The sequence below is a fragment of the Emys orbicularis genome, chromosome 13 (assembly GCF_028017835.1).
Source record: "Emys orbicularis isolate rEmyOrb1 chromosome 13, rEmyOrb1.hap1, whole genome shotgun sequence".
NCBI lineage: Eukaryota > Metazoa > Chordata > Testudines > Emydidae > Emys > Emys orbicularis.
The window spans coordinates 45480527-45503518 of NC_088695.1; the positions used below are offsets into that span (position 1 = coordinate 45480527).

Sequence of the window (22992 nt, forward strand, 5' to 3'; positions counted from 1 at the left end):
TGTAACTGAGGACTCAACCCAATTAGGGAGCTCAGTTCTGCATTTGGGAACTCAGATCAGAACCCAGGCATCTATAACAAGTATTTAGGAGTATATCCTTCAAAACTGGATCAAAAAAATTATCCAATCCTGTCATGACACAGGGAGATAAACTAGATGATCCAAGAGGTCCACTTAAGTTCCAACCCAAATGATTATCCATGATTCTAAAGTCTGAAGGTTGTCAAGATGGCATTAAGGTAGATTCATAGATTCTAGGACTGGAAGGGACCTCAAGAGGTCATCGAGTCCAGTCCCCTGCCCGCATGGCAGGACCAAATACTGTCTAGACCATCCCTGATACACATTTATCTAACCTACTCTTAAATCACTGCAGAGCATAATGAACAGGTGCAGGCATGGTTACTTATTCCCAGAGATGATGCAGTCTGTAGCACTGTAAAAATTCAAGCTGCACACTGAACAACACAATTTCTGTGGGCTTGAGCCTGTGAAGTGGTGAGCATCTGCTGACAGTTGAGGGTGCTCCATGCTTATTTCTTGCAAGGTCAGGGCCTAAAATGTTAGGTGCAAAAGGCATGCAAGAGAATGATCCCAATTAGGTAGATGTACATATTCAATATGTTGTGGAAAGGAAGTTTCTCTTTGTCTGTCGTTGAGGGTCTCTCTTGCCTTCACTGTTGGATTGTTAGTTTTGACTCATCATTTCACCCTTTCTTCGCCTTCCTTGTTACATTCACCGTCTGTTGTGCCCAGGTTTGGTGTGTAGGGAGCAGAAATGCAGATTCATTTTTAAAACTATGAAATAAAGATGTTGCTTGGTGGGATTTTTCCATCCAGTATTAGGTAATATGACACTCTGCAGTCTTCAGCAATCTTTGCAGCCCCAACAAATCAGAATAGTGAATAGGAAAGACAGAGAAAACTCCCTAGTGTCAGGAATGTAAAACTACTACATTTCCTATGTCATATTTCTTCCCCCTCTTATGAACAATCAGGTTTTAAACTCATTATCACTGTGTCACTGGCTGTACAGGTGCACATCCTATCTGCTTGCAAAATATGTAACACATTTGTTTGCTCTTTTAGGTCCTTAATCAAAATTCAATATATTTAATTGCCTCTCCTTACAGAATGCATCATTGATTTATATATTGCGTCTTCTATTGCAAATGTGGCTTTGTTTTTCGAACAGAACCTAGGCATCAGACCTGTTAACATCTAAGAACATCTCAACCTCAAGATTTTATTGTGAATGAGATAAACACCTTTATCTGATGGATTTTTTTTTAGATGACCTAACAGCTAGAGGAGAAAGGCTAACTTATACCAGTTTATATATTGCGTTTTGCTTGCATCTCCATTTCCCTGCATGCAAAGCATTACTTCTGGTCTTGCATGAACCCATTGAACCAATTGGACCAAGTGGATAAAAGACTAGGATTCCGTTGTAAATGTAATGTTAGAGTCAAGATATTTTCAGCTGGAAATAAAAACTTTGGGAATTAAAATGTATTTGGCCAATTCAAGAAAAAGGAGATGCTATAGAATTAGGGCATTCCACCACTCAGACATAGAAAGCATCTCCAATGCAATGTGTTTCTGGATCCCATCCTTCCCCAGGGACGTTTCTCTCCACAAGGGCTCTGCTGTGTTCTGCCAAGTTTGGGAGAAGGAATGGGTAGGGAGGAGCCCTGGAGTGAGGAAGGTGAGAGCAGGGCTGGGGAACGGCTTACTTGCATAGGGACGAAGAGTACCCTTTCTTTATGCCAGTGTGGTTTCATGTGTATGACTGAAATTTTGTTTCTATAAGGAGTGAGACCCTTGTGCTTGCTGCTCCTCTCTCAGTGCATGCACGATTTCGGATGCACTGGTCATGTGACTGATGATGCTGTGTTAGGCCTTGGCTCCCCACTGCCCCCTCTGGCCTTTGGTAGAATTGCTCCTGCAGATAGGGCATTGGGGAGATTCCCCATTGCAAGGGAGAAAGCAGTTCTCAGATGCTATGCTAAAGAAAGAAAGAAAGAAAGAAAGAAAGAAAGAAAGAAAGAAAGAAAGAAAGAAAGAAAGAAAGAAAGAAAGAAAGAAAATTTTCTTCCTTGAGGGCAGATAATATGCTGCAAGAACTGACTATTCTCCCCACTCAACCATTCCATTGTCTCCCACTGTGCAGTCCCTGGGGTCCAGACCCCATAAGGGCTAGGAAAGGGGAAAAGCAAAGTAGGAGATATTTATAGTGGCAACTATTTATAGCTTATATTTATAAAACATATTTTAAAAGCAAAATTAACTCATGGAATGGAAAAACGGACATTAAGTACAATGGAGATAGTGCTCAGATGCGTGCTATGGACAACCAATGCGAGAGAGAAAGAGAACACCATGTCAGAGAACCATTCACGGCTAGGAAGGAAACAAGCCTTGCTTGCTCTCAAGGGTTAAATTTTCAACGGCATCTAACCCTCTTCATCCCGTCTTTCGAGAAGAGATTTGCAACAGGAAAGGGTTTTTTTAGAAACATTTCATGTAACTTCAACTTCCCAGTACGTAGGTTGTTTAGGAAGCATTTGTCTTTCTGCCACTCACACAGGCCAGAGATGAATTTCTTAAGAATAGCAGAATCAAACAACCTGTTTGAAATTGATGTTTCATTGTTAGGAAGGGTTTTCTGAGCATAGTGGCCACTACCTTAAGAGCACTGCAAAAAATCTAGCAGCAGTAGAATGTCATTTTCTGCTTTTCTCTAATACCTTGTTCAATATATAACACTACATGGCCTGATCCTGCAAAGCTTTGCTCCCTGTGAGTAATTCTTATTCATGACAGACATCCCAGAGTTCACTGGGTCTGTTTGCATAAGTGAGGAGTCTTTATGTAAGAGTTTGCAGGGTCAAGCTTATTCTGTAATGTATTGGGTACATTGTGCAATGCATTGTAGAACTCACAGTATGGTCTTCTAAACAACGTTCCACCAGTGTTTCATTCAGTTGCATATAATTACGCCCACTTGAAATATATTTTCATCAACACAGATCATCATGTTACCATTCCCAGTTTGCAGGTTTATCTATTTTGACTGTTATGCTTATTTTCATAATAAAAATAAACAGGGACTTTGAAGAACTAATAAGGGTTCCTCCCCCCCCCAAATGCTAATATAGGTGCAGAAGCTTGGTAGTATTTTTCTCTAATCACTGATAATCAATTATTTCAAAATCATAATAAATCACTAAAATCAATTATTCTTACTAGAGAATTTGATTTTTACTAGATTTACCATGCAAAGGAAATGTGTATCTAATTAATGGAGCGACCACTTTTTATTTTCTTATTAAAGAAGTATTAGATAGAAAGTGACGCAAGGTTTTTATGATTCATAAGATATACATCTGCATGACATATACACATATTCATAAATTATCTAGAAAAGGGGTAATCAATGAGGTGGCAAAGTCTGCAGACGATACCAAATTACTCAAGATAGTTAAGTCCAAAGCTGACTGTGAAGAGTTGCAAAGGGATCTCTTAAACTGGGTGCCTGAGCAAGAAAATGGCAGATGAAATTCAAAGTTGATAAATGCAAAGAAATGCACATTGGAAAAATAATCCCAAGTATACATACAAAAGGACGGGACCAAAATTAGCTGTTACCACGCAAGAAAGAGACTTTGGAGTCACTGTGGATAGTTCTCTGAAAACATCTGCTCAATGTGCAGCAGCCGTCAAAAAAGTGAACAGAATGTTAGGAACTCTTAGAAAAGGGATCACGAATAAGACAGAAAATATCATAATGCCTTTATATAAATCTATGGTATGCCCACAACCTTGAATACTAAGTGGAGTTCTGGTTGCCCCATCTCAAAAAAAAAAAAAAAAAAAAAAAAGAGAATTGGGAAAAGTACAGAGAAGGGCTACAAAAATGATCAGGAGTATGGAACAGCTTCCTTATGAAGAGAGATAACTAAGGGGGGGGGGATACGAGAGAGGTCTATAAAATTATGACTGGTGTAGAGAAAGTGAATTAGGAAGTGTTTTTCACTCCTTCGCATAAAACAAGAACCAGGGATCTCCAAATGAAATTAAGAGACTGCAGGTTTAAAACAAACAAAAGGAAGTACTTCTTTATACGACACACAGTCAACCTGTGGAACTCATTGCCGGGGGAGTTGTGAAGGCCAAAAGTATAACTGGGTTAAAAAAAGAATTAGATAAGGTCATGGAGGACTGGTCCATCAATGACTATTAGCGAAGATAGTCAGTGACACAACCCCATGCTCTGGGTGTCCCTAAGCCTCTGACTGCCAGAAGCAGGGACTAGGTGACAAGGGATGGATTACTTGATAAATTGTCCTGTTCTGTTCATTCCCCCTAAAGCATCTGGCACCAGTCACTGTTGGAAGACAGGATACTGGGCTAGATGGACCATTGATCTGACCCACTGTGGCCGTTCTTATGTTCTGTCTCTCCCTCTCACCCCTATGTAATGTGTACCTTGTATAAACTAAAAACAGTAACACATAGGGTGGGGTTTTTTAAAAACTTCCATTCCCTGCATTTGACTATTTTACTGGTTGTTGTAATATCTGTGGTACTTCCCCATTCTGAGAACAGGGAACACTTCAGATACTACAGATAACAGTAGAAGTGGTAAGTGGCAGTTTTTAAAGTGCACTCACACACATAAATATAGGACAAGTTAGAGTCTCTAGGCTTACTGCTTTATCAGTGTTACCATTATAACCCAATTTCATTCTATGATCACAACATTCCACTATGAACTGAGACTTGTGCAAAGCCTGGACTCTAAGAGAGATGGGATTTGTAAAACATTTCCAAATAGCTGCTTAAAACAGGCTGACATCATGGCTACAATCCTCGTGAGTGGGAGCAGGAATGGAGCATGCACCCTTCCATGGAGTTTGGGGGGGGGGGTACATATGCTGGGGACCTACTCTAGCAATTGGATGGCATAGCCTCCATAGTTCTCCACGCTACCTTGTGTGGAGAGCTCCACTCCTCCCATATCAGACCAGCAGATGGCCCAGTTGCTGGGCAAAGGATCTGTTTGCCCCTCAGTGCTCACAGCACCTGTTCACCATATGTTGCAATGGCTACCATTTCAGTCCTGGGTGCAATTCAAGGTGCTAGTGATAATCTCTAAAGCCTCTAAAGCCCAGTGTGGTCTGTGTGACCCCTTTCATTTAACAGGCTACTTTCTTCCATATTTTTCCATCACAACATAGGAGGCTCTCTGATGCATTTCAGCTGTTAGTGCCAAGAACTCAGCTTTCTGAGGGCACCTGCCTCTGAAACCAACACCCCCTGACTGTCCATCACAGCCAGAGTTCAGCAAACTTCAGATCATGATTACAAAGCCTTTTATTTTATTCCTATTGGGTTTTTTGGCTGCAAACTTCTTCATCATTTTCTTTATTGGGTAGTTTAGACCGGAGGAGCTTTAGGAATGGCAGAATATTTTGGAATAATTTTTGATATTTGCATATTTTTAAAGAAAAGGGACAGCACCTTGGTCCCTCTGCCATCGGTGGTATGTAAAACAAATAAATGAGGCCGAGTTATTATGGTGATGGGGAAACACCCATTGCTTCCCCCTTTGATATAAAATAGCCTTTATTTGCAAACCTCATTTTGGGAATGTTATATTGAATTGCATTGTGGCATTCGGGGTAGTATTTGTGATGTCTTTTTAAGGTTATACCATTGGTGATTAGAGTGTCCATTTAGAAATACTAAGAAAGGGTACCTATCAACATAAATAAATAAATACTGGATATTGTTAAAGTAGATAGAAATAAAAGACTTTTTTCAGTACTATGTGGGACTTGTATCTAAGTGTGGTTATGTTTTTAAGAGTGACAGGGGTACTGAAGAGAGCAAGATTAGATTGACCAGACCAAAACGTCCTGCAGATTTCCCAATAAAGTTTGGCAGATTTCCCAGAAAAATTAAACGGAAATTAATTTCCTCTTCTCAGGATGGCTCTTAATGGAAGATGAATCCTGTGGGTTCCCATAAACGTAGGAAAGTTGCTTTGATATGTTACATCTAACACAGTTGTATGTAATGTAGCTGTGTCGGCCCCAGGATATTAGAGAGACAAGGTAGGTGAGGTAATATCCTAGACCTGAAGAAGAGCTCTGTATGGCTTGAAAACACGTCTCTCTCAACAACAGATGTTGGTCCAATAAAATAGATTGCCTCACCCACCTTGTCTCTCTAACATCTCACCCTGTTATGTATGGAACAAGTGATTTATTTATTTATGGACACAGGGAATATGGTTAACAGGTGTTCTCCATTCCTGTCTAGCTCCACATGAAGAAGTCAGAGGTACAAGGTCCTAGACTGAAATAAATCTCTTCCTATCTGGAGAGTACAATTTACTAACCTCTTTACGCACACTGCTATATGCACGTGCTATCTCTAGCATGGAGAGTCTTTTCTGGATTGTGTTGCTATAACTTAGTACAATGAGGTCCCAGGCTATAACTGGAGCAATACAAATAATAATGATACTCTTGGGTCCAGCCGAAGAGCATGAGAGCCAGTGCCCTTCAGCCTAGGAATTAATTTGGGAAGGGTTTTACAGCCAGCCGGGCTGGAAGCATAGCATATTTCTACACTATGATAAGCCCAGGTCCCTGGGACCCGGACTTCTGGACTCAATGTTTCCAAGCCTGCACTTGAGAGTCCATGCTGCATTGTAAGCCCGGGTTTACAATTGCTAGACCCAGGCCTCACAGTTGTGCGAACGTGTCCATACTGCGCCACGGAGACCTTTTGTCTCGGGTCTATGGCTTGATCTGTGTTCACACTGCAAAATGATAGGGCTCAGACCCAAGTCCCAGCAGGACTTGGGCTCTCACCCACCCCCCTAGCAGGATCCCAGGTCCTGAGTGCTCGCTGACCCGCATCAGCCCGATTTGTATGTGGACGGAAGGCGGGCTTGGGCTCAAACCTGAGTTGGAACCTGAGCTTACTGTGCAGTGTAGACATACCCCTGGACAGCATGTTCTCATTTGCACTGGATAGAAATTCAAGCCCCAAGATCCCCCTCAAGGCCAACTTGCAGATCAGCTGTACATACAGCCAGTAGGGTGACCACCAGCAGCGGCTCCAGGCACCAGCGCTCCAAGCGCATGCCTGGGGCAGCAAGCGGTGGGGGGCGGCCTGCCGGTCCCTGCGAGGGCGGCAGTCAGGCTCCCTTCGGCGGCGTGCCTGCGGGAGGTCCCCGATCCCGCGGATTCGGGGGCGTGCCTGCGGGAGGTCCGCGGGTCCTGCAAATTCGGCGGCGGGTACGCTGAAGCCGCGGGACCGGCGGACCTCCTGCAGGCACGCCCCCGAATCCGCGGGACCGGGGACCTCCCGCAGGCACGCCGCCGAAGGCAGCCTGCCTGCCGTGCTTGGGGCGGCAAAAAAGCTAGTGACCAGATAGCAAGTGTGAAAAATCGGGACAAGGGGTGTGTGTGTGTGTGGGGGGGGGGGTAATAGGAGCCTATATAAGATAAAGCCCCAAATATCGGGCCTGTCCCTATAAAATCGGGACATCTGGTGACCCTAAGCGCCGGGCTCTTGCACGCAGAGGGAATGACCACCCCTGACTTTGCACCAACACGTCCGTGTGATCTGCGGCTCTCCCTCCCTTCATAGCCCACTCCCCCCATTCCCCAGCAGATCCCTCTCCAATCGCCCTATCTTCTCTGACCCCCCCCCTTCAAACCCCTCCCTCGCCTTCTCTGCCCCCACCCCTCCCTTTAGTCTCTCCAGCCCCTGAAAAGCTTCTCCTCCCCAAGACCCAGCACATACCCCCCCCCCACTCCTTTCAATCTGCCCCCACCTCCTGCTCCCCTTGCAAGGTGCGTCCTCCCTCTGCGCACCGCTCGCCCCCACCAAGCGCCAGGGGTTCCCGGCTGCTCTCCCTCCTGGCACGGACCGGGGCAGCCCCGCGGCGGGGCGAGGCGCGCCCTGGGGCTGTCGGAGCGCTGCGCCGGTGAACCGCGCCCCAGCCAGTCCCAGCCGCTGCTCCCCGCCAGGTGCCGCCCTCCCCGGGGCAAGACGCGAGCCGGTCCCCGCGGCGCGCCGGCCGGGGCAGGGCAAGCTCGGCGCTCGCTGCAAACGCCTCGGTACCCAGCTCCGGGGATCCCTTGCTCTGGGCAGAGCCGGGCGCTCCAGCGGAGACCCAGGCAAGGCTGGGCCGGCCTCCCTTCTCCCATTGGTCTGGGGCAGCCCTGGAGGGCGGGGACAGCCGAGCCGGTATTAAAAATCACATGGCCGCCCTCAAAAAAGAGGCAGTAGCTCATGGAGTGTTTGAGTTGCAAACAGTGCAGCGGGGTAGGGAGCTTGGGATTGGTTTGCTGATTCCCCCTAGCCACTGGATCTTACACTCTTTTATGTATATCCATCCCCAGCTTAAATCCACTACCAGGTAAGGAGCACTTTATTTTAACCTACATCTTTCTGTAGTGAAGTCTGCAACACAGTCACCTCTGAAATGCCACCCTCGAATGTTTGTGCCTAAGGGGTACCGGGGTGTGTGTGGGGGGGGAATCAGTCTATATGTGTGTGTTTTACTATCAGGGTTATTGATTGCACTTTTCTGCATGGTCATACGAAGGGAGAGCTTTACCATTTCTCATACACCATACAAACAGTCTAATTAATCTCACTAGCGCAAATAATTAGCTAGGTATGCTTGGAACACTTGAGCATCTGTGCTCCTTTTTTTTTTTTTTCGAGTCACCAGCTGCCAATGAAGGATGTTGTATTTTGGGGGAGGATTGGCAGTTAGCATCAAAACTCTCCTTTCCTCTGTAGGATGCATCCTTTTCTTTTTGCCTATTATTTCAGGGATTTTAGAACAGAGGGAAAAGGTCAAAGCACACAGAATTACAGAGTTTAGAACATTATTTTTTAAAAATTTTAAAAAAATCTATCACCTCTTGCACAACACCAGGACATTTATTCATAACACTGCAGATCGACTGTAGTCTATGAAAGATGCATCAAAGCAACTTGTGGAATTCTTTCTTAATGGGTCTGGCAAAAAGAAGAAGTAAGAAAAAAGCCATTGTGGTTTGAGTGACTGTGGAGAGATTGCGTCATTTTAACTTGATTCATGACAGTTAAAAAAAATACATATAGGAAATGGCAGACTTATTTGTGGCTGTATTGTACAAGCTTTTCCATTTTAACCAGGCAAGTGCTTCACATGAACTTTGGAGATTGTCTGTAGACAGTAGTTGCAGAACACACTTGAAGTCTATTCTGGGTGTTAAAAAGATATGTTCACTGCCACATCACTACTCATCAGGCTGTATCTAGTTATGTATACTTTTCTGTGTTCTCTGCCTTACCTTTACACTTGTTTGCTTTTCCATCCTGCTGGCCAGCACATCAACTACACCCCCTGGTGATGAATATTTCATTTGTAGTTACTTTGTCATCATCTAGAAATATCCTGAGATCTGCAAAGGAGCAGGATCTCAGATGACAGTGCCACTTATCTTTCCCCTTTTTCTCTGTACACTTTTTCCTGCATCACCTACTTTTCTTTTCTCGAATGTCTTCATTGTTTTATTAAAGAAAATCTGTCATGATCCAAGCTAGCTTAGCATTAAATACATAATATGCCTCAAATCCCCTAGCCAAAGCAAGTAGGGAAATGAGGAGAGGCTGGGCTAACAACTTTTAAATAATATATGGGACTGGGGAAAGGTCACTGAGCCTTTACACCTGAAGATCTCTGACCAATAAAATAAGAGAGCATGGGCTTTTGGTTTTGCTATATATCTTGGCAGTGTTCTGTTTACTGAAGAGAGAGGAAGGTAGCAGTTGTGCTCACTTAGCAACATGTGCCCTGCACACACAACGCAGGGTAATGTGGCGTCAGCTTGGGAATAACTGCCCGGATCGCTCATTAGCAATCTCTCTCTCAACTCTTGTAACATCTCTATCTGTGATCAGTCTGAAACTCTCCTGCACGTTTCTCTTCCACTCGCTCAGTGCAAATTACAGCCATCGGATGTAATTATTTTTCCTTGGGAGCTCTTAAAGATTTTGTTGTTGAATCAGTGTTTGTCCAGAAATGCTTCATTAATAGTGAAGTCCCCTTCTATTCCCCCTTTCCAAGCCTCCCCTTGCAACATTCGAAATTCTGATCTACCTCACTGTAGTGAATCTGTACACGTGCCAGCAACTGGTTTTAGTACTTCCCTACAGTCAAAACGGTGTTGTTTTTCTGTGGAGAGATAATGGGGTGAATAAAATAAGATAATTTAGTTTATGTCTGACTACATGTCATTATGCAATTCTCCCTCTTCCTCCCCCCTCCTCCCCGTGAGGGCTGTAGGTTTTGTCTGCTCTTTGTACTCAGTGATAACATGAGAATCTTTGGAAAAATTAAACTTGTATTACAACTGAGCAGCAGGTGGATTATCAAAGTAAGGCATCATATCAGATTTTTAGCCCAGGTCTGTGCATTTTTAGCTTTGTACACACTTTTTGTGTCGGGCCTGACCCTGTATTCCTTGCAGTCCCCAAACTCCCACTGCAGCCAACTGGAAGAGTTTAGGATGCACAAGGTTCAGATCCCAACACTGGTGGAGCTATTTGATTTCCCTTCCCCCCCCCCATACACAAGGTCCTGATCCTTGAAGTCAATGGGAATTTTGCCACCTACTTGACTGGGGGCAGGATCAGGCCCATTGTGTTTCACTAGCTGTGAGTCTGACTGCTGAAGTATTGCAAATCCCGCCCCCCCCCCCCCCCGGTATCCTAGCTACTCAAAGCACACACAAGGATGAGAGGCAATTTGTGCTGTTAAAAGACCGTAGACAGCTATCCTATGACCAGCACTGTAACATGTGTGTGCCAGAGTTCTCACAAGGCTGCATTTCAATGTTTCAGGAATATTTAAGCCAAAGTAGGTGCAGTTTTTGCTTCCAAAGGCGTAACACGTGCAGTGGCACAACTATTAACTAATAATACTGTGCAGATGTACAGTAGGTGGAACAAATGCTATCATTAGCAATGGAAATATGACAACAGTAGGTGCCGATCGCTATTTTCAGGGTTCTAAATATGGCAAGCTATTTGTAGGAACCTGGCATTGTGGTTTCCGTGATTTGTGGGTCAAAAAAATTTTTTTTTTTTTTTTTTGGTATAAAGTTGCACATTCAGGTCCCTCAGATTTCACAGCTGTCCCCTCCCCAGGCCCCTTCCCCCTTGAAATCCAAGAGACAATGCAGAAAAATGACTAAATTAGTTCTAAGGCTACATATTTCCATCAACTTGGAGCAAAACCTGCTTAGAACATGGAAGTTCAACATGATCATGCTTTTAGGATGTGGTTTATAAAAGTGATTAATCTGCAAACCAATGCAATGATTTTGCAATGAGCTATTCTTTTTCATGGAACATATAAATAGTAATTTGGCTTTTCCACTTGTATTTGGTTTTAGATGCATTTTCAAGCCAACAGAAAATATCTCAAACTGAACGTTAGATGCATTCCTTCGCTTTAGAGAGCTATATATTGGCAGGAATGAGAATCTCCGTTCTTATCACCCGTCCCCCACATTAAAAAAAAAACATATAAAGGGAACTTTACACAATGCAAACAAAATATTCAGACAGGTGTAAGCTTAACAGCACCATTATCATCTTTATACATTAATCTGAAAGCTACATTCACACTGGGTATTTTGAAAGTTGAAAGCTGCCAAAATGTATCACGCACTGCAGGAGTCACAGATGACTAATCTCAGGAAATATGTGTTGGGCCACATTTCTTGTAGAGTAATTTAAAGTGTGTGTGTGTGTGTGTGTGTGTGTGTGTGTGTGTGTGTGTGTGTGTGTGTGTGTGTGTGTGTGTTTAAAGCAAACCATCATGAAGTAGCTCTTCGGGAAGAAATGTCTTATGCACATCTATAAAGATCACTTATTCTTTTTGCTTGTCACCGGCTGTTTTCTTACACACATCTGCTTACCTGTGTCCTTGTGATGCAGCTGCGAGGTGTAGGGGACGGAGGAATTAAGAGATCATATACTGAACTCTAGAGATTCCAAATCTGTCTAGGATTTTAACCCTGTTATTGGACCAGGGGTAGTTCCTATCCACAGTATTACTTTTTAACCTTGCTCTACACAGGTCAGGAAGAACAGCTAGAATGTGTGCAAACTATTTCACATGCAGAAGTCTTATTCTTTGGTTGACACAATTGTGTCAGTTCTTAGAAATGAGTTGGATTAATTTTGTTAATATCTGTTAACAAAAGACACCTTAGTGTACTCTTCCACTAATGTGATTGGTACTTGGATCTCCTGCTGTGGCAAACCCATTATTTTAAAATCAGTTATGACTTTCTTTTTTCCTTTGGTTGTGTGTGTGCAGGGGGGATTATTACAATTCATGCATTTTGCCTCCTCTGCAGTATTTCAATTAAATCTCCTGCAATACAGTAGGTGACTTAATGGATGATGCGCTTGTTAAAAGCGAACACTGGGTCTAAGCCAGACCTCCATCAAATGAGTTTGGTGCCCTCCAGTCTCAGCAAACACATCTTGTATCCACTATGCTAAGCCCTAACCATTGACATTCACGACACAAGGGAAACTCAGGACCATTTTCCTTTTGAAGGCAGAATCCCCTTTATCTCCAGAGAGGAAATTGCCTTGTAGCCACCATCAAAGGCATCACAGAGATGTTAGGCCAATCCTGCGTCTGTTAAAGCCATTTACCAAGAACTTGAGCGAGAGCAGGATGGGGCCTCATTTGGTTTGTGTGATGATTTCCTACTGTGAATTTAATGATTGTAAGGATCCCATCAAATTGTTGTGGCTTTGGTTTAAATAGTTGCCCAACGTAGTCTGTATGGCTTTATTCCTATAGCTGGCAAAGACTGCACAACTTTTGCTTTAATGGACTAGTAAAGGGCTAAATTCTGCACAAGTGTAATTTAATGGAAGTTAGTGGAGTATCACTAGAGCTAAATTTGGCCCAAGGAGCATATAACCCTCATAATGCACTTGTTCCTTTAATTAACGCACACCTGTATCTTGGCTGGAATAGAAGTCTGTGTTTCAGGGTCTATGTCATTGTAAATCAACTTGAGACTTGAACAGACATGCATGTGTTCAAGCTAATTCACCATTCCAAAGGTGCAGGTGTATGTATTAGATAGATACGTGTATTTTCTGCTTTTAAGTGAATATTTCTTTAAGACATGTTCACTTTAGTGCTTGCTACAGAAAGAGTGATGACTTCTTTGCATTAACAATGTCAGTTTTGTCGATCCATAACCATAAACAGAGAATCTCTGTGCCCCAGGACAATTCCATGAATAGAAGTGAATAGATTGAAAAACGAACCGTGTGGATTTGGAGGCTGGGGTCTTTATATAGCTTTGATTCATTGTTCTGTCCCTTTGAGTTCTAACATGCAGTTTGTCTTTCTCTTGCAGACCATGTGCTCTCCATGACGGATGTTCGATTGCTAAGCTAACGCTGCATGTCCGAAGACTCTCCTTGGTAGAGCCAAGGGTTGTTGGAAACTCCAACCTAGCCCTCTTATTTTTTTCTGTGTGTGTGTTCCTCTAGAACTTTCAAACCTGTTTCTCCAAAGGGTTTTGCAGAAACTCAGACTGTTTTCTAAAGCAGAAGCACCTCAGTCCACAGCTGTAGTGATGGGCAGCGTGCGAACCAACCGCTATAGCATCGTTTCCTCAGAAGAGGATGGCATGAAGCTGGCAACCATGGCAGTTGCCAATGGCTTCGGGAACGGGAAGAGCAAGGTACACACTAGGCAGCAGTGCAGGAGCCGCTTCGTCAAGAAAGATGGACACTGCAACGTCCAATTCATTAATGTGGGCGAGAAAGGACAACGTTACCTGGCAGACATCTTTACCACCTGCGTGGATATTCGCTGGAGGTGGATGCTAGTTATCTTCTGCCTGGCTTTCATCCTTTCCTGGCTTTTTTTTGGCTGTGTGTTTTGGCTGATTGCTCTGTTGCATGGGGATCTGGAGGAGCCAGCAAACTACAAATCTTGTGTCTCCAATGTGAACAGCTTCACTGCAGCCTTCCTCTTCTCCATCGAAACTCAGACAACGATTGGGTATGGTTTTAGGTGCGTCACGGACGAGTGCCCCATTGCAGTCTTCATGGTGGTTTTCCAGTCTATTGTAGGCTGCATCATTGATGCCTTCATCATTGGGGCTGTCATGGCAAAGATGGCTAAACCAAAAAAGAGAAACGAAACTCTAGTCTTCAGCCACAATGCTGTTGTGGGCCTGAGGGATGGGAAGCTGTGTTTAATGTGGCGTGTTGGAAACCTACGGAAAAGCCATTTGGTAGAGGCACACGTGAGAGCCCAGCTTCTTAAATCCAGGGTCACCTCCGAAGGAGAATACATCCCTTTGGACCAAATAGACATCAATGTTGGGTTTGATAGTGGGATAGACCGCATATTCCTGGTCTCCCCAATTACAATAGTCCATGAAATAGATGAACAAAGTCCCTTGTATGACTACAGTAAGCAAGACATGGACAATGCAGACTTTGAAATTGTAGTAATATTAGAGGGCATGGTGGAAGCTACCGCCATGACTACCCAGTGCCGTAGTTCATATCTGGCAAACGAAATCCTCTGGGGCCACCGTTATGAGCCTGTGCTCTTTGAAGAGAAAAACTACTACAAAGTGGACTACTCTAGGTTCCACAAAACGTACGAAGTGCCCAACACACCCCTTTGTAGTGCCAGAGACTTAGCAGAAAAGAAATACATTCTCTCTAATGCAAATTCCTTTTGCTACGAGAATGAAGTGGCCCTCACCAGCAAAGAAGAGGACGAGAGTGACAATGGGGTGCCTGAAAGCATAAGCACAGACACCCTCCCAGACATGGACCATCATAACCAAGCTGGGGTGCCACTAGAACCTAGGCCGTTAAGGCGGGAATCGGAAATATGACTGACTGACTTTTTCTCTGTTATCTTTTGGTTTAAAAGAAAAATACGTCGGTCAAAGGCACAATGAGCTGAGAGTTGGCCCAAAGCAGTTTTCAGACGATGGTACTGTTGAAGAAAGGCGTGAAGACAAGCGGTCCTGAGGAAACTAAGCCAGTTTTAGGGCTGTCTTTAGAGGAGAGAGAGCTGAAAATGAACTCTAAACACGAAGCACTAAACAATGTCTAAGCATGACCAGAAGGCACATATATATTGTAGAATAAATTATGTATATATTTTTTTACAAAACTTGAACTTGCAGGCGAGCTTTGGTTGGGTTATTATTATTTTTTTTTCAACTTTTTCCAGAATGCTTCTCTCTAGGGAACAAGAATGTTTTTAATGGCATAACAAAGGCAAGAATCTGCCTTATTATTATTATTATTGTTATTATTTTAAGAAAGCTGCTGCTAACTACATGGACATAAATTGTAATTTTTTTGTGGCAGTGTAGTTTTTTCTTTTGTGTAATTTAAAAAAAAAGTCAACATTGAATTTTGTGGGTTGAAAAGCTCGTGATCACACTTCAAAGAGGCCAATGTGGCCGTATAGTCTGAACTTCGTTTGAGGCCAGTAGTTTGATAGCTAGAATCAATTTTTCTCTCTTTTCAGTTACATAAGGGGCATTATGTAACATAAGGCCAATTGGTAGCCTCCAGCAAATTTTTTTTTCAGGGGGGGATGGGAGGGGGCTGAGTTTAATTCTCTATCTAAAAATTAAGTTAAAACTACCTAAATGGATACCAAAGAAAATGCACAGTTTTGCACAGTGGAGTTTATTTAAATGAAACAGGCTGCTTTAAACAAACAAAATTTGAACCTCAGACTTTTTTTTTTTAAAGGGCCTCATTTCGCACCTTATTCAGAAAATAGAGTGTAAGACTCAGATCTAAGTAAGCAAGACATTTTCCCCCCCTCTGTGGGAAAACGAGCTCCCTTTCTTTCTTTTTATAAGAAGGAAAAGGGGGGGGGGAAGCAAACATCTGTTCTTTCCTGTTAGCAAAACACCAGCAGGGCTACAGCAGAAGGTCAAGTGTTGTTCTACACACATTCCAAAACTGCTTCTAGAACTTAGAGGGCCCTTTTAGAGCTGACCCAGCGTTCTGAGAACTGAGCCATCAGACATGCTGCAGGCGGTCATCACATTTCCAGTTAAACTAGGCTAGAGCCATGCAAAGCTGCTGATCTGCGCTAGGCTAACTCGGCTGGAGCAGGCATTTAGGCGTAGGTGAGCCGAGCAACACGTAAATCCCTGGGGAGGAGGAGGAGGGGGGGGGGGAAAAGGGAGGGAAGTTGTAACAGAGCAATCTGAAAGAGCATAGGGATGTGAACGTTTTGGAAAAATGCTTCCCTTTGGCAGGGCACAGGTGTCAGACCAGGTGTAATAGTGTGCTCTGGATCATTTGAAAAAGGATTATTTGCAGATAATGCTGTAAAAGAGTTCCCTCTCCCACCTCCTTTTTACCTGTAAACATCGACTGAGCTATCTGTGGATGAAATATGTGACCTTTTGTAAAGCCATGGCTCTAATGGTATTTTGGCCCCCTTGCCAAGAATGCTTTAATATTTTCTGTGCCTCTAAGATCAAGCATATAACTTAGCTGTACTTGAAGGTTCCTTGCCTGTGAATCTTCCTCAAGGAATAGGTAATGGTGGTGGTGGGGACAATAGATTCTAGTCAACTCTTTTACAGTATTGAATCACTGTATGCCATTAAAAAACAGCTTGTTCTAGGTCTAATGTCTTCTGCAAATGGACATCTGTGAAGGCCTCTGGCCCCTTACAGCCCTGCCTGAAGGAAATGCCTGCAATGACATGGTGGTTTCTGATACAATGGTATTTACACTAACCTGAGTAGGTGGGTTCTAAAACTGTGGAAATTTTACATTGTAAAGGTAGCTCTGGATATTCTAAAGAGGGCAGATGTTATTTAAATACAAGTTCTAAAACTATTTATGGGGGGGATGGGGGAAGGGAATTAAACCCACACGGCAACTTGAACACAGTTCTGGGTCATAGCCAGTGAATGCAACTGAACGCTACTTGTGCTGCTATTGTGATATTCTTGTAAAGGAAAACAACTAAACCAAAGAGTATTCAGTGAAATGTAAAACAAATGAAGATGCAATGGGGGAAGGAAGGAAATGGGGGAATGAGATGGAGAAAAGGGAACCTTTTCCCTAATTAGATCACTCCAAAATATACAGTGCCCCTCTTAGGAGACTTGAAAAATCTGAGCAAGGGACAGGAGATAAGGGAAAATAAAAAGCTTCAGTTTGTTTCTTTAAGAAAAAATAAACAAAACAAAACAAAAAAAAAAAGGAAAAAAATCTGAAATTTCTGGTGCACAGTTTTTTTCGAGTCACAGTTTTTCAGAAATGTTTTTAAAATGTACATTTTATAAAGTTTATCAAGTATTTTCATATTTAAAGCCAAATGTAAATAGAAGTCTGTAAAGGAGAAGAAGAAAAATGAAAAATTAAATAAATCCATAGGAAGTATAAATTCAGTTTAGCAGTTTCTGCTAGCTAGTACCTAGATGCTACCGGTTAGCATGGTTTTAGCAAATACTTGCAAGCCTTATAGGGTTCCTAATGCTATGAACTTCTGTTATTTATTTAAGCATGGACTTTTAATTTGAAAATATTTTCTAGTTACTGGCATTTTTAAAAGTTACAAGCTTTCAGATTGCTAGTCTTGTTGAGAGTGGATACTTAGGTAATTCATTGCACTCTCTGCTGGATTTATTTTATTTTTAAATAACCCTTTGTCTCTACCGACTGAATCTAGCATTGCAGATTTGCACTCAGCCTCTGGCTTGTGAAAGCTGCTAGGAAAGAGACCTGACCTGCAATGTATATTACATGGTACCCTCCCCACCCCTTGTTCATATCTCAAATGGTTTAAATACATTTCTGAACATGCCTTGGTAAGCCCAATACAGGTCAGACTATTGTAGGGTTGGTTAATTCTTTTTTTTTCTTTCTTTTTTTTTTTAAAGGCATGCATAGTGACTGACAGCGTTCATACTTAGTGATACTGGGCCAAATTAATCCCTCATTTATGGCCTGATCCAAATGCCTGTTGAAGCAGATGGGAGTCTTTCCATTGGCTTTACAAGTTTTGGATCTGGTCCTTAGTCTATGGCATGACCCCAAGGGTGAAGTTGGCTCAGTGTCTTTAGAGTCTGGCACAGGTGGTTTTATGTATTTTGCTTGGGGAATTGGGGAGGATTTAGTTATTTCTGCCCTTCCCTGAAAATACTTGAATAAGACTTAATGTCTGAAACATAATACCGCCTACAATGACAAAAGGCATTTGTGAGACAGGTTGGGCTGTGTTGTTTCTCTCCTCTGTCTCTTAGGTGCAACTTGTTTTTCGGATAAGTAGCAAGGGTGGAAATCACTACATTTTAGTTGTGTTTAATGATACATTCTCCCAATCATGATAAATTTCTGTGGTGTTAACTTAGCACTTGTTCTCTTTTGGCAAAGACAAAGGGTTTGTATGTTTTTATCTGGTCTCTTAGGTCCTTTTTTTTTCCATATTGGATTACAAGGTAAAACCGAGAAGTACTGTAATGTCTTTAAACTATGGCTGCTCTTGACCATTTTAAGGCAGAAGGGTGCTGCAGAGTTGCCATCCCACCGCCAACCAGAAATTTATTTTGCAATGACTCTTGGTCTGCAGCTGTTGTAAGGTGAACAATCGAGACATTTGACAATTGTCCATTACTATTTTCCTGTTTGCAGCCTTTTTGTATCAAAGTCTTCCTAATGTACTGCACAAATCATGGATTGTACAGATTTTTATATATTATGTCTTATTTTATTATTTCTAAATAATAATAATAATAATAAAAAAACAACAACGATCTTCTGTCTGTATCTTCTGCGTGCGGGGGGAGGAGGGGGGTCAGAACATCACTCTTTAACTGTATTGCATTAGTGCCTGCAGCCAAGATAGGGGACCATCTGAAGTGCCTCCCACAGGAACACATGCTAAGAGACAGCCCCTTCCCTCAAAAGCTTGTAATATTAGTAGACAAAGGGTAGGAGGACAGGTGATATTGTTCTCATTTTGCAGATTAGGGACTGAGGCAGAGAGCCTCATTGTCTCCTATGGCAATTTACACCAGATGAGGATCTGCCCCAGAGTGATTAAGTGACTTTCTTAAAGTCACCCAGGAAGACTGTGGTAGAACTGAGAATTAAACTCAACCCTTCAGAGTCCTACTCCAGAGCCATGACCAGTGCTTAATTTGTAATGAAAGAGGTGTCGGGCCTCAAGCAATTAGGGGCTGGGACTCAAGCTATTTTTTTACTTTCATAACTGATGCATCAAGCCCAGAGGTGCTGGGGCTATGAACTACCAACTCTAGAGGTGCCGGGGCTCGGCCCTGGCAAACTCCGGCACAAATTAAGCATTGCACGTGACTATCCTTCTTCTCTTAAGTACAAAGTGTTTGTACACAAAATAGAGATCACATTAATCAAAATGGTGATGAGATAACGGATTACAAGGGGCCTTGAAAAAAGTGTGCATGTATTCACCAAGAAATATAGCGTAGCAGGTGGGAAAATGGACATTCAGGGCATAAACTGAGGTTTGGGCACGGATTTCAAAATAAAATGGGAGCCACAATGCCAAATGCCCATGTATCATCCCAAAGGGATGTTCCACATTTACCTCTATTCCAAATAGACTTGGTTTAATGATCATGAACTTCTTAGATCATTCTGAATCATGAACCTGATGTCACAATAGGCCAAATTCTGTCCTCAGGATACTCTGATGTGTGCCTCTGGATGTCAGCTGGAGGTATGTTTGAGTATCTGGGAATAGAATCTGTGCCTCGAATAAATAGACTGAAGACCCGAATGCACTTCTTGCACCATTGTGTGTGTGTGTCCTTCAATCTGACTTCTATTCTGGGCTTTGCCACTCAACTCCCTATGTGACCTTGGGCAAGTAGCTTCAACTCTCCATGCATCAGTTCTCCTGTCCATGATATGAAGACCAAAATGCGTGTCCCTTTTTGTAAAGCAAGGTACAAGCTCTGATCTGGTCTCTGTCCTGCATTTGATCATTTAGGGTTGAGAGGTGTGCCCCCCCCCCCACTGATTTGAAAACTTAAATTCAATGGTACAAGTGGATGTCTAATCCATACCACTATAGTGATACCCGCTAGTTTTGCTATAATGCTATGACTGACAAAGACACAATAGCAAACAGATTTCAGGTTTTGTGCCTTCATATACAAGGAGCTGGAAAAAGTGGAAGATTTTACCAACTATCCAATATTGCCAGCATAAGCACTGCAGAACTCCTACTCGGCTCAAGAAGATTAGGCCAACGTAATCAAGATTTAAATATATTGTGATATCCAAGCACGGTATGAAGAGTTTCAAATTGTGTTTTGCACTGGATTTCTGGCTTTTACAGGTCCTTAATGGTATATAAATGAATCTCTAGTATGATGCTTCAAGACAGAACCTTGTCCTCTGTAAGGACCCCTGTTGTAAATTCAGCTTCCCTTTCCAAAATCTGTTTCTTAGAAAGGTAGTTTACGTGATGCATTGAAACTCATGCATATCCACGGTTTTGTTTTTAAACAGGGTCAAATTCAGAGCTAACGCATAAGGGACCACCTTGCAATCAGACTGCCTTACCCAAAGTTAAACTCTTTTAGAACTAGAACTTACTGATTTCTCTAATCAGTGTTATTTATGCAGAGAAGGTCAGCAGAAAGTGTATGTGAAAAAGCCAGACAATGGAGACATTCTGAAATACATTAGCTGAGAATCTGGCTCAAAGTATGGAGAGGCTTATTTTAAATGACACTTTAGCCTGCCTTCCTGTTATTGGCTTCTCTTACTGTGCTGCCCTCTTCTGGTCCCTCTGCATGCATTATCCTGGTGCAGCCTCCCATAGGTTAAGTTAAGTGAGACTCTGTAGGCCACATTCAGAGAGGAAATGTGGAAGTAACAGCACCAGTATTCCAAACTCTCATGATTGTAGTGAATGTCTCACAATCCTTTTTTTCATTTTAATCATGAGTTCCTAGAGTAATGTAATGATGTGAGGATCTCAGCTTTTATTTAAAAAAAAAAATATAGAGACTTCATGGTTGCGGAGTAAAGCCTGAACATGTGACCTGACTGTAACCTAAAGGCTCAAAAGCCAGAAAAACACTAAAAAGAATTTAAACTTATTTTTTTTAAAAAAACATAGCATTTTTCAGCCAGTCTAATGATTGTGGAGGGTCGGAGTCATGACTTTTGAACATTTTAAGGGTGGCAGTGTTGGGGTCAGTTTCATATTAGCAAGTGGGTCAGAGCATTTTAAAAGGGCTTGTCTAGAATAACGAGTTTGCACTGGTGTAACTATTTAGACAGTAAGCTCTTTGGGGCAAGGATGGTCTTCTTGGTTTTGTACAGCGCCTAGCGCAATGGGGTCTTGGTCCGTGCCTGAGGCTCCTAGGTGCTATTGCAATGCCAATAATAAATATTAGTAATAATACATTGATGTGGCTAGAACAGCACAAATCATATTGTAGATGCACTACAGTGGGGACACTTTCCTGGTAATATACTGGTTTAAATCACATCAGGGTGCGCCTGGTCTTACAACAGTGAAGCATATCTACAACGAGGATTTGCACTGCAATATAAACCCTAGTATACAGTGAATTGGAGTCTAAGTTGAAATAACATATACGTTTTGAGAAGGGGAGGGGCATAACATATATTTTTGAGAAGTTGAGGGGAGGAACAACAGTTGAGTTACAATAACTGTCTCTCAAGTCTTACTTCAATTCACCTCTGAATTTGGCCATCAGTGCATAAGGGGTTATCTACAATCTCTAAGATGCTATTGTTTATTTAATAGCTGGAGAATTTCTTGCTCAGAAGAATCAAAAGTACCTGACTTGCTGAAGATCTGTCTCCAGTGACGGGTAGGTTGGATGGCATTTGAAAGCATTTCAAACTTTTCCAGTTAATTGCACTTATGCTGAATTTTAGACCTGTATTTAGTTAAAAAACCTAGCAATGTGGGTCTAGACAAAACTGCCAGTGCTACAGAACATGAAAGCCAGGCATTCTAGCTGGAGAAGTCACCCCAAAAACGAGAGTAAGAATCTTTCAGTGCTTATTAATCAACAAAATATTTACAGCCAGAAGACCAAATTCTCATCTCACCCACATGGGTACAAATCCAAAGTAACTCAGTTGAAATCAGGAGATAAGTAAAATCAATAGAGTTACTCTTGATTTATAGAAGGCGGTTGAAATCAGAATTTGGCTTGGGGTGAAGGAGCAGGAGGAATCTCCTATAAAATACTTAGGGCAGTTCCCCTTTATGTATTGAGAACTACACCTTATGAGAGGTGGGAGATTCACTAGGGTAGATCACAGATGATGGCATATCTATATTGTTTCCCATTAGGAAAACAGGAAGGAATGTTGTAATGGATATAATGCTGCCAGGGGAACACCAGGGATATTTTGTGAACTATTCATATCACTTCCAGCATGGCAGTCAGAAAAGAGACATGCAACATAGGCCAGAACTGTGACCAAAGACCATGGGCAAGCGTTTTCAGTGCATTTGGCAAGTCTCCAATAGGCGCCCAAATCCATTCCTAAATCCCTACATTTCTCTTGTATGCAGGGTAGATTTTCTTTTGTAAACCCTCGCTGTTACCTAAAATCCAGCACGTTCACCTTAATGCAAGTTCTTGAGGAGTGAGAATTTGCAATTCCTCCCATTTGCACTTTAGCTTACGACTAGACAAGTTTTGATGCCTTCCTTTGGCTTTTTCCTTTTCTGCAGTGGACTTGTAATAACACTTTATCTTGAAATTTGGATAGTTATTTGCAGATGTTGGTGTGTGTGCGCATGGGTGGGGGGGGGGGGAGGAAGAGGAGAACACAAAAGTAAAGAAAATGAATATTACAGAAAGCTCA

General features: G+C 42.4%; 1 protein-coding gene across 1 annotated transcript; it reads left to right on the top strand.

The window, feature by feature from the left end:
* Nucleotides 1–13703: 13703 nt before the first annotated feature.
* Nucleotides 13704–14987, top strand: KCNJ2 (potassium inwardly rectifying channel subfamily J member 2). The gene has a single exon (XM_065415461.1). The coding sequence runs from the start codon at nt 13704–13706 to the stop codon at nt 14985–14987; it is 1284 nt and encodes a 427-aa protein (XP_065271533.1).
* The last annotated feature ends 8005 nt before the right edge of the window (nt 14988–22992 follow it).

Coding starts and splice junctions, on each gene's coding strand:
- KCNJ2 (XM_065415461.1), top strand. CDS start 13,704: ATGGGCAGCGTGCGAACCAACCGCTATAGCATCGTTTCCTCAGAAGAG.